We start from the raw sequence: 12,577 nt of genomic DNA, 5'->3' as shown, positions 1-12,577 counted from the left end.
GATGTTTGTCTTGGTTAACGAGTTGCCAATGTGATACATAGAAAAAAGCAACTGATGGAATTTTTTATTGGATGCAGGAAACGAGCTTTTTAACAGCCACTGCTAGAATAGTCAAGTTGAAGGTATAGGATAGAAATGGAAACGGTATGGAAGTCCACTTCCAGTTCTAGGGATTGCTAGAACATGAGAAATATAGAGAAAGATACAAAGTAGGAGAATGGAAGGGACCTGGGATTGAACCCACGATCTCCTGCGTGTGAGGCAGAAGCAGTAGCCATATGGCTACCAATCTCAAGAAATTATGGAAGATGATTTAAATAAAAAAAGCAATGCGACAGACTAGGCTCGATCCATGGTCGCCGAAATCCGGAGATCTGTATGTAAGGCCACACGTCCTATTACGTATATGAAAGAAGAATAGTCAGTCGAAGGTTCATAAAGTACTTATAAATTTCGAAAGTCCAGTCCGCTCCGTGATGCTTATGACTACAAAATAGTACAAAGAGTATATGAATGGCAATTGGTCGGGGTTCTGCGCATCAAACGGCTTTTTCACTGACCTTTGATATTTTGTTCGTGAAATGGAAAGGGAAAAAGATCAATTTATTCGTACATCTCTTGTTGGATATCTTCTAATATAGGCTAGATGGATGTCTAATACGATTTGTGATCAAATTGGACTGCTACACGGATACTTGTGCAATTTTGTATTGGCGCTTGATGCGATTTCGCAGGTCCCGGAATTACTAAACAATGAATTACTCATCAAGAAGGTCTATTATAAAGAAAAACATAATAAGAACAGACGGTGTTCTTTTATCGATTCCAATTGCTGTCAATGCAGTTAAGAATATTGTTACAGAAGATCGTTCCGGGGCAAAAAGGTGTTAGCCAGTGAAATATCGGAGAATCATCCGTGGTTTAGTCCGTTTTGACGGAGATATCAGTTATTACGGTGAGTGAAAAGGAAAAACGATTCAAGTTCCCAGTTCAATGATAACAAACTTCTCATCAGCATTAGCATAGCATTAGCTTTGTTACGGTATAATTCGTAGATCGGACACTAGTGATACTCATGTTTTACTTTTGAAATCCTTATCTAGAATGCTATGAGAAATCAAGAAGGGGAGTGGTCCTTGAATCCAGTCGTAGACAAAAGTAACAAAAGCATGAGCATTACTACTCCTGCCCACGCCCATCTTCACCGTAACTAGGGAGAGGTAGTGTTGATGTGGTACTTACTCAAAGAGAGGCCACCGACTTAGCGACACCTCATAAGTACCACGGAGTTGAATAATGAGGAAGGTATTCGTGGGGTTGGGATTTGCCAGTAGCTGGCAATGTAACTGTGGTAGATCTTACCCCGTAACACACCACGTAAAGGAGTCTACTCAGCGTTACGGGTCAATGATAACAAACTTCTCATCAGTCCCACAAACTGATCATTGCTGGCGCTAACCGTACCCTTAACACGAGGATCCCGAGATGTCATAATTGAAGGTACTATTCTGGTCCTATTGGGCAAACACGAAGACTAACCGAAAACTGCAGCCGTAAATGTTTACCACGACGAATCTTCTTAGATGAGTCTTGATTTGTGCCTAAATAATATGGCAACAAAAGGAAATAAAACATTCACATAACCTCAGATTGTCCGCCAGCCGAAAGTGACAGAGTTCCGATAAATCAGATCCTGTTAAAGCGCGCCAAGGTCGCAGATATGAAACTCGGATCACCAGAGCCTTGGAAGTAAGTAATGATCGTAAGGGATCGAATCGGATTATTGAGAGCTGCATTTGCCTCAGGGCTGTTTTATTCACAGCTCAGTGCCTCGTTAGAAACGACGTAAAAAGAATAACATTTTTGGACCAGGGTTTGCAGAAATCGCTCTCAATAGATAAAGAATAACGATAAAAGAGTGGCAAAAACTGTTCCGAATCATAACAAGCCATGATAACAAATTTATCAAACTTGTATACAAGTGCAAAAAAACAGAATCGGATAGGCAGCCCCCACAGAAAAATTGTGATTCTCGCTTTGTTTTCACTAATTCCGTGTTGGTTACTGCACAACTGTGTAAAACAAGTTGAAATGCATCATCAGAGTCAGCGATCCCCGCATTTGGAGATTTCTAAAAGTTCTCTATCATGACAGCTTGCGAAAAAAGTTTCTCGCGGTATGCTACATATCGTATATGTATACAGAGATGATAAGTGAGAGACTTGCTCTTTCTTTTTAGGATTCAATCCCTGCTTTGGACGTATGATGATGCAGTTTGCTTCATCGCAATAATCAGAGGGATCAGGACCAATTCGATTTGGACACATTGGTAACACTGGACTTGACGTGACGCAATGTTAAGCGAAAGTCTCCGAAAACTAAGCAATGGGGTTTAACACGTCACAAATCCTAGCATGATCAAACCAAGAGACGATTGGAGGGAAAATAAGATCCAGCAACATAGCGCCAGTCAAGGCAGTGGCGAAAGTCGGCACTGTAAGCGATTGGCCAGGTATCCAGGAAGTAAGTGTACCCAGGAGAAATAATACACCAGGAATCTAGGAGCATTAGAAGTAGGACCATAGCCAGCTAGGGTAGTGAGATGTCAGTTGCAAGAAAAACGAAATAAACTTGTACCTTATACTCAGATATTTGTGACCTTTTTGTTGCTCTTTCTTTACGGAGAGGTCTTTTCACAACACTGGCGCCTGCTCTATTGACTGAATATACGATGATTGTGTGCGTTGAAAATTCGCTGCTTAATATAACATTCACCAGAGAAGTAATAATTGAAAATCTGATGTAGTTTTCAGTCTTCGAGGACTCGCACCATTGTAAAAAGTATAACACATTCGAAAGAAAAGCACACTTCTAAGCAATTTCTTCAAAAAGGCATAACTAAATTTGAAATTAATATCTAAGAGAGGGAATCAAAAACAAATAATACTATTTTTATTAAGCATATTTCGTTCGACTAACCAGATAAATCGGGATCCGTTCTTTCTGCTGAGCCTTTAAGTTAATCAAAATAGTTTGAATAAAGTGGCGTTCCAAACATCGGAATCAATATAATGGAAAAAAGTTCCTAGACTTATTGTACACAACAGAGGCGGGATTGCGTGAGTGATCCAGGATTATGCGAGTCTCGAAAGATTAAATGCAATTTTCGTATTTTTTACGATTTGGTTGTTGACTTGGATGAACTGCAATTTGGTAATTTTCCAACACCGCTGAGCTTCTTGAATTTTTAATCAGATGGAGATCCAGTTTTATAAGCAGAAGTTGTAAGTTCAATTCCAAGCTCGTACCTTTCCTAATGTGTATCTCATTCTATCTGTGTTCTATATTTTCCAAACATTTTCTGCTATTTTATGCATCGAACTAACAATTCCAAAAACCACTCGAGGTGATAGAGTTCGCTGCATTTTTCTTCCACAGCATTCGCATAAACGTGACCAAGACAAATCGTTTGTGCCTTACTCTCGGTTTCAAGATAAAACGCAAAATAAATGTGAAAGCAAACAGAAATTGTATTTGATTTTAGACGTTTTTTCAACAAAATATTCGGGTACTCAACAGTAAACAAACTTGGTGGTTTAATGACTACCACTTCTGATATATAAGCAGGAGTCGTGAGTTCAATTCCATGTTCGATCCTTTCCTACTTTATTTATTCTATCTATGTTTCACATTCTAGACATTCTCTGCTGTTTTATCTTGAACTAACATTTCCATAAACATCTCGTAGCTATTTTCAGAGGTCATTTGCAATTTTCTTCTTCAATATTCGTAAGGACGTGGCCAGCACAGATCTCGACTGTTTGGAAATGCATTGCGGCCATATATAATTTGTTTCATCGATGTCGTCTGTGCGAATCTCGGCTTAAGTTCGTTTGCTGAAACATCGGTTTATAGGACGTATGATTACAGTTGAGAATTCAGCAGAATGGCACGAACTGTGCGGCTCTGGGTTCGGTACAGGTCTGGATTGAAAACAAATTGGTGAACTACCGGTTTGTTTTATTTGGTATTCCTATGAAGCAATATTGTTTGTTCTACGCTAGAACAAGCTAGGAAACATTGACTTATAAAAATAAAATTGACTTTTTCCGTTGAAATTTTATCTCGTTTCATTAGCTCAAACAAGTCGATTTTCTCACAGAGCCCTTATTTTAATATCTGTATTTTTTAAACAGAAAATGAGATAAAAACGTTTCAATTTCCTGAAAGCTTACTAACTCAAAATACGTTTCCATCATTTCATCTCAAGAACTAGTATCATGAAATCGAGAAAAATAAATGAAGATCTGCTATATTTCTTTTACCGATTCGTCCATTTGTGTTCTACAACTATGCGCTTGTCAGTTGAATTTTGGGAAATTATTCGCCGAAGCGCTACCGTTAAAGCACCGTATTCCGCGCACCAATGGGCTTACTCTGCGCACTTTTCATAGCTTTTTATAGAAATTTAAATATGGATTGTAGTGCCGAACCGTCTCCATATGTCAACAACAATTGATGAGGATAACAGTTACAGGATTAGGCCGATACAAATATTTAAAATCTATTTTGTTTCCCCCCCTCCCTCGGATTTTTGTGCCATAAAATAACATTTTGAGGGGGCAACAAAATAAAATTCGGATAATTTTGAGGATTTTCAAAACATTCTTTAACAAATCCGAGGAGTTTTTTGATTTTTTTTCATTTTTATATTTATTTTTTATAATCACCCCCCCCCCCCTTGACCTTTCGGAGACCAGTAGAACAAAAAGTAAAATAAATATTTGTAACGGCCTTATTGCATTTTTTGCCCACCATTTTGCTGAAAATGCGCAGACGCGGCACGATACTTTGATTGAGATTTAAAAAGCACAGTCATGACACTTGATTTAGAATTAAAATTGGTCTAATTCAACGTTTATTTTAAGACTGAAAATTTTACATATGTACATTGTAAAATTTTCCTTTCTGACTTTCACAAAAAACCTTAATGTTTGCTAAGGTTTAAATTTGCTAAGTGGCTTAGCTAAGGATTTTGTAAGCATGATGTCGCATTAGAGGATAAACAATTCAACAAAGACCCATGATATTAATCTTTTCAGAATTATATCAATCGTTACTCCAATTCAGTGTCTTTTGTAACTTCACTTTACGCCTATACTACCCATGATTGCACATTTGTAACAATTGCATTTTGGTTGATTTTGATAATTCAATAGTTTGTCAAACCTCCCACAAACTCAATCATTTCCAGCCTACCGCAGATAAGCAATACAGTAAAGCCTATTGCAGCAAGTTAAGCTTTTTGAAAAAATCACAGTACTTGTAGAAAATGAACAAAAATGCGAGTGTTACAAATATGCGATCATGGGCAGTATATTTGACATTAAAAAAGTTTAATTTTAAAATTAATTTATCTTTAGTAATCGCACTTATGAAAATCAAAATAATAATTTTAATTCGTAATATTCGATTTTATTCTCAACAGTGGGAGAACAGTCACATTCATTATTCTTCCATCAACAATTGAAGTATTGTCAATAACGAAAAGCTTATCTTTTAATTTAATAATCCTGAACTTATTTTTTCCGTAAGAATTAAATCGGTCCGTTTTTATCACTTGATAGATGAAGAGACATGATGCCCCAACAGACAGCAGATCTCATGGCCATGGCCTTTTATAGCTTACCAATTGGAGACTGAAATAAGATGTTCCTGGTCTGTGCAATCAAAATTATGTATTATGGCAATCAATGTGAAAATGCAGACATCTTAGTATCGAGCCAATAAGAAGGAATATCGAGTCAGATTCAGATACATAAAATTAAAAATTATGAAGAAACCAACCAGTTAATCTTTCAGGGAAGAATTCATTCTTTTCCACATATTATTTGGAAAGAAGAATCGCATTCTATTGTTCTTACTATAATACTGCGATCAGTCATTTAATTCGAATGCGCATGATCAGTTTATTAATGCGAATTTATTCACCGAACCTTCCGTGTAATTTTCTCCACAGGAGCTTGAATTCGTTTGTAATCTTGATCCTCAATGTGTAAAACCGGATAGAAAGATATAGTTTCCGGGCGCTAAACGCCTGAATTCGCAATATGCAAGAACCGTACTTTTATTACGATTTGACTTACGCATCTTTGCAAAAAAAAATCACTAAGTGGAGGCTGAAAGACCTCTTTTATCACATACCTAGTACCGTCCCGTAATTATTGATTAGTTTTATACAAGAATTTCTCGTAATACAAATACTTAGTCTGCATAATGTTTAAGCCTTTATTGATTCGTAGTGTTGATACTTTAATGTTTTATGTTGTCATTGCAGTCCCGTAAAAACGGAATTTCGTTATTGTTAGTTCCATCGTTTTTTTTAAGTTTGGCGAGAAAAACATTAAGAACATTTTTATGTGCATGCTTATGCATTCGATATTATGGCCGATACAAACATTAAAGCAATTTTGTCTTCCTCCTCAGATCTTTTTTGCACAAAAATAATATTTTGAATGAGCAACAAAAAAAAAATCGGATATTTTAAAGGATTTTCAAAACATTCTTTAACAAATCCGAGGAGTTTTTATTTTCTTTTAATTTTTTTAATTTTAAAATTTATTTTTTAATGTTAACCAACCTCCCTCACCTTGCCATTCGAAGACCAGTAGGACATAATTTAAATTAAATATTTGCAACGGCCTAATTGAAAAATATAAACTGACATGTTTTGCTTGCAATTAAATTGGTAGTTTCTGCGTCATAATTTATTGACATTAGTACCAAAACAATTATAGATAGAAAATGGATAGAATGGATTATGGATAGAAAAAAGTAATGGCTTATATATGCAGGACGATGATGGTTCTGGGTAAATTAGAAGATTGTTAAATTTCTTCGAAGCAAATGAAAAAAAAAAACTTCTAAAGATGGAAGAATTGATTGCCACTCACCGTGATTTCTCATTAAAATAATATAATAATAATATGAAAATGCTGAACTTCCGCGAAAAAAATGTACTGAATTTTGTTTATACGTGTAAACAAATAATTGAAAAGAACATTTGTTGTTTTCATTTTTGTTTAGAATTGGGCACAATTCATTTTTTTTAAAATTAGTACGCTTTTAAAATTAGTACGGTTCCACTTGTTTTTCCAGGGTCACTTAAGTAGACATGTTCGATTAAGTATACATTTTGTCGGTTCGTTCGAGTTACGATAGGAAGAATTTCTCGAGACAAGAAAAGACAAAATAACATCTGCAATATCCCCGCCTACACATTATTCTGATACGGTGAAAGTAATTTGAAGACCCTTAGGATTGAATCTGCCTCTTCATTCAACAACAAAAATCCAACGAGTAAAAGATCCAATTGCAGTATAGTATTTACCCAGGTATTTACACTTCGAAATTTAAAAAATAATCATCAAAACACGCACTTTTCCCACAATGTTAATCATAATCAGTCATGAATCGAACTTCTAAGGCAACAAACAAAAATTATCCACCACACTCCGAATACAACAAAAATATAAACGTAGAAAACGAAGAACTAGGCACTTCCACTTACATAAATTACAATCCCAGCCGGCACGTTGCTGGTGCTGTTGTTGCTGCTGTGGCTGCTGCAGGGCTGCTGGATGATGTAGCCCCTGGTGAGGACTGCTTCTATGGTGAGGATGCGAAGAACCTGCCGGCGCGCGTAGCGGTGGTGGTGGCGGTGGAGGCGGTAGCTGATGTTCTACCACCGGGGATGGCGATGACGGGGACAGCGGTGACGGATGGAAACGGTGTGGATGGTTCCGCTGCTGGTGCTGGAGGAGTTGCAGTTGGTCCACGGTTAGGGCCGGTGGACGCAGGGATCCCCGTCGATTGGGTCCCTGTGGCAGAATACTGCGCGAAAAAAAAATCACACTCGGCGCCCGGCGTACGGGACGACACAACGCAATCTGGTGCACGCGCGAAGGGAGCACTGATGATTGCGAAAGCACCACCAATTTACTTAAGGTGTACTAGGCACGGCGAGAAAAAAGAACACGTCGCGAGTTTGCTTTCCTTTCTTCCGTATACTTTTTTTTGTGCCACTCGCGATGCTTAACTTTGTATGTGGCTCCTTGGTTCGAGGGTTCGCGTTTCTTTTCGCGGATACACACGCCGGACCAACTGACGACCGACCGGCACACTTACTAACCGACTAAAAAAAATCTTGTGTTATTTTTCGCTTCTCCTGAGTTTTCTTTTCCCGTAGCAGCCGTTTCCGGAGACGTTCGGGGGAGGTGGGGGGAAACTCTTCACTAATTTTTTCTTCCTTTACCGCTCTGGGTTAATGCTTGCCTTTGGCCTTTCTGGCTGTTTTGCAGCCTTGTGTGTTGTTACCTCGGATGATATTGCGGCGAAATTTTTCGCTGAATCCTCACGTCCTAGCGTGAACCGACTTGGACGATGGAGAAAAAAAAAACACGTATAAAGGACGACGACGGCGACGATGTAGGACCAAGACGCGGTCCCGGAGCACCGCGGCGACAACGAAACGACGTTGATTTGGGGCGGCAAGAAATCTTCTTGTTTGTTGGCTGCGCCCCCACCGAATTAAACCTCACTAAAGCTTTTCGCTACTGTACTTGTATGCTTTTCACTGCAGTGTATATTCACGATTTTTCCCCGGCCAGGCAGAAAGGATAATCCTTTGGAGACTTTTAAATTTCTGTTCAAACGACTTCACGATGTTTTCGTTAGGCCCAATTTTTTTTTCTTCACAGATGTTCACTTGCGAGTAGTTGGGATTTTGTGCACTGGGCTGATACAGGTACCACTTGCTTCGAGAGTAAATCCAAAACTTTGGCGATCAAAACTTCCTAACAGGTTTTTTGAATATCCAAAACGCGTGTTCTTTCACCCACCGATGCACAACGTTCGCGGAATCGCTCACAGCAAGAACAAAAGGACTCGGCCTAAACCGCCGAAAACCTCACGACCCGCACACAAAACAATCATCGGTCTAATTGTTTCCGTTCTTCTTTTGTTGTCCACCGGAGTCGTCGCTGATTTTTCTGCTGATTGGCTATTCTTGATTCTTCCTTTGGCACTTGTACTCATTAAACGCTTGCAGCTGTCGTCGCAGTCGCTGACCAAGCATCCTTCGCGTCACGTTTCTCGAACACAACTAAGTTGGAAATTTAAATAAGCGTACGAAAATTACGGCGACCAGCGAGAACGCACCAGCGAAACGGGAATAAGCGATGCGTTTTGCACTTTTCTCAAAAACACTCACACCCAAGTGTGTGCCAATGCTCTTCTTCGTGAATACTCGCGTCCGTCCGCCGCGCGCGTGTATGTCTTTCTCTCGTGCGCGCTCCTTACGCTCTGTTTCGCTGTTTCCCTACGCTGCACACCGTCGTTCGTTCGCCAAAATCCTCGCTCACTGGCGATGGCACCTTGGGTCGGTCGGTCTACAGCGCGCGCGAGCGAACGAGAGTCCTTTCGGTGCGGCTTACGTTTTACGTTCTCTCAGCGGCCAACCATCCGTCAGCCAGTCAGTCAGTCAGCGAATACACATGCACGCGCGAAGAAGCGAACACGCGATAACGGTGTATATGCAGAGCAGAATGTTGTTGATTGTCGCCGCACTAAATCGACCGGCGACGGGACCTCGCTCGCTTCGCACTCGTATACCGTTCACTCACGCACAACTACAGCAGGCATCGTTCTGACGAAGGACTTCATTGCGCTGATCATAGATGTTCAAGAGGGATTTGAAATTTTACCTACAAGGAAATTATTGTATCGTTCTGAGTAAATACATCATATTATTGAATTGATGTCAATTTCAAATCAGTAATTCGGAAGATGGTATTAAAACATTCCTTATGCAAGCAACGTTCGAGCAAAAAAAAAAGATTTATGCTATTTGAATTTTTGTAGTTAACAATAATTATCCAAAGCTTTCCATTCAAATTATTTTCAACAACACAGCGAATAAGTTGCCAAAATGACACTTAAAAGATTTATTGATTAAAAAAAACAGCGAGGGAAATTTGATAAAGACGCAGCATGTAAACAAAGAATCTTCCAAATTTATCTAATGTAGTTTAAATAAACCCAAAACAGCAAATCAAATAAACTTAAGTAACTCAATATACGTTCTGGTTGAAAAGATTAGCGTTCGTCGCCTATCACAATTCATCTAAAACACAGAGATGGATAATTAATTTTAACTCTGACTAAAGTGATCCATAAATCATAACACCATTTGAAACAATGGTCCTTCGTCAACCATTCGTACATAGGGATACCTTTGCATATTTCGTACGTTGCTATCCTCACGATCGTCTCCAGAAAACTCTCTCATACACAGGGTAAATAACTCTCTCGGACCTCGCACACCATCAAAAGTACATAACCCAACATTGCTCTCGTCGTCAGGCCTTGCAAAGTGGACGTCAACAGCGATTTAAAAACTACTCTCCCACTACCTCGGCGTACTCGACTCGCTCATTACCCACACCCCCATCAAATCGACCCATAATCAACAATAACAACATTTTTCGCACACATCTCGGCTCGGCTGCTCTGCGATGCGAGGAGACTGCATGCTTGCTGACCACCATCATCTTCGTCATCGTCGTCGTCGTCGTCCTCGACTCGTTGGTGCGGGACGGGCGGGCAGCGCACAGAGGGACACGCATAGACAACGACGACGACGACGACGAGGGCGATGCGAAACGGAATATGGTTTGGCGCGGCTGCGACGGCGGATGCAGGTAAGGAACGTTGGGAGAGCGTTCCCGATAAAACTTGTTGTAGGCGGTAAGCCCATGCTGCTGCTGCTGCGTACTGAACTACCGCCGATGTTGGTGGTGACTCGTTCGCTTTGGATCTTCGGGCACTCAGGTAGAATAACGAGAGCAACAAGTGAATAGTATGTAGTGCTCAAGTACAATAAAAATTACAAAAAACCTACCTCTCTAGAGGTAGGTGGATGTCCATCCATAAAAGTTGAAGAGCGCGATAAGTTTCACAATGACTCCGATGATTTTGTTAATCTAATAAAAGGAGTATCGAAAATTTGACTACATGCATCAAACGCGTCTTGTCCTTTAACAGGGTAAAAACTGGCTTTGCAGATAGAGGCCCATTTCCGACTCAGGCTTACAAATTCAAATTATATAAAAAACAACTTCGGCTCACTAGTCCAATTGAGGATCAGGTTACAAGGAGCTTCGAAGACATTATCAATCAAGAGAATGTTTTTGACCCTTCGTTGGGAACTAATTTGGATGAAGTGAGATCTATTACTAGAAAATTTAAAAATACGAAAGCCCCGGGTGATGATGATATTTTCTACATACTTATCAAAAAACTTCCTGAGAGCTCTTTATCCTTTTTGGTTAATTTATTTAACAAATGTTTTCATTTGGCATACTTCTCAGATAAACGCCAAAGTTGTTCAAATTTGGAAGCCGGACCAAAATCTAGCTGAGGCTTCTAGTTATCGCCCAATCATTTGGCTTTCTCCAATGAGCAAGTTATTTGAGAAGATTATTATAAATAGCATGATGGTTCATTTCATATTAATGACACATCTTTTTTTGCTGATGAGCAATTTGGTTTTCGCCGTGGGCATTCAACCATTCATCAGTTATTAAGAGTTACGAATTTAATTCGACTCAACAAATCTGAAAGATATTCGACTGCAGTTGCTCTTCTTGGTATAGAGAAAGCATTTGACAGTGTTTGACATGAAGGTTTGATTGTAAAAGTGATGAATTTTAATTTTACTCAGTACATTATTAAACTGATCCAAAATGATTTGTCAGATCGCTCACTGCAGGTAAACTATCAGAATTCGAAATCTGATAGATTACTTGTAAGAGCTGGTGTTCCCCAAGGCAGCATACTGGAGCCCATATTGTATAACATTTTTACTTCTGACTTACCTGATTGGTCACCAGGATGTCAAAAATCTTTGTTTGCAGATGACACGGGCATTTCCGCCAAAGGGCGAAACCTTCGTGTCATTTGCAGTAGATGGTTGTATACTATTTCGCCGAAAAACATTTCGCAGAATTTTTTTTCGCGGTACGACATTTCGCGGAATGTATCAACTCTCCGAAACACATTTCGCGGAATGAACCTTTTTTCCGAAAGACATTTCGCGGAATGTACCTTTTCACCGAAAATCATTCCGCGGAATGCCATTTGGCGGAATTCAGTTAGAATAATTATCATTCAAATATTTAACGATTTCTGCTTAATTACATGAAATGCAGGCCATTTTTTTTGATCTTATACAAACCCGAACCCGACCCGTACCCGAGAATTTTTGCATTCGTAAACCCGTACTCGACCCGAACCCAACATAATTTAATTATTTAAGCCCGCACAAAAGTTTTCCCCGGAAAATTCAAACTAGATATTTTCTGGTTGTCTTTAAATTGAAAAAAAAATGTCAGCCCAAACAAAGAACTAACCTCACAATTAACAAAACTGATAATATAATTTTCAGTATTTTATTTTTTAAACCCGTACCGGACCCGAACCCGATATTGTACTAATTTTTCAAACCTGAATCCGACCC

At 39.3% G+C, this 12,577-nt stretch overlaps 2 protein-coding genes across 2 annotated transcripts in view; both read right to left on the bottom strand.

Annotated features, from left to right (window-relative positions):
- LOC134205099 (protein distal antenna) overlaps positions 1–9,635 on the bottom strand; it is a 53,912-nt gene extending 44,277 nt beyond the window's left edge. Inside the window, exon 1 of the mRNA XM_062680025.1 lies at positions 7,571–9,635. The gene's annotated coding sequence lies outside the window, so the exon portion shown is untranslated. The remainder of the gene's footprint in view (positions 1–7,570) is intronic.
- A 638-nt stretch (positions 9,636–10,273) lies between these two features.
- On the bottom strand, positions 10,274–11,022 carry LOC134205101 (uncharacterized). The gene is made up of 2 exons (XM_062680026.1): positions 10,961–11,022; positions 10,274–10,876 (listed from the first exon to the last, which is right to left on the bottom strand). The coding sequence occupies exons 1-2, from the start codon at positions 10,984–10,986 to the stop codon at positions 10,510–10,512; spliced, it is 393 nt and encodes a 130-aa protein (XP_062536010.1). The 5' UTR covers positions 10,987–11,022; the 3' UTR covers positions 10,274–10,509.
- Positions 11,023–12,577: the final 1,555 nt, after the last annotated feature.

The sequence above is a fragment of the Armigeres subalbatus genome, chromosome 1 (genome assembly GCF_024139115.2).
Source record: "Armigeres subalbatus isolate Guangzhou_Male chromosome 1, GZ_Asu_2, whole genome shotgun sequence".
Taxonomy (NCBI): Eukaryota; Metazoa; Arthropoda; class Insecta; order Diptera; family Culicidae; genus Armigeres; species Armigeres subalbatus.
This window is presented reverse-complemented; position numbering and strand designations above follow the sequence as displayed.

Excerpts from the sequence above, each read along its gene's own strand:
- LOC134205101 (XM_062680026.1), bottom strand. The coding sequence starts at position 10,986 with ATGGACATCCACCTACCTCTAGAGAG. Across the intron at positions 10,877-10,960 it reads ATCCACCTACCTCTAGAGAG|ATCCAAAGCGAACGAGTCAC; the intron begins GTAGGTTTTTTG and ends GAGTGCCCGAAG.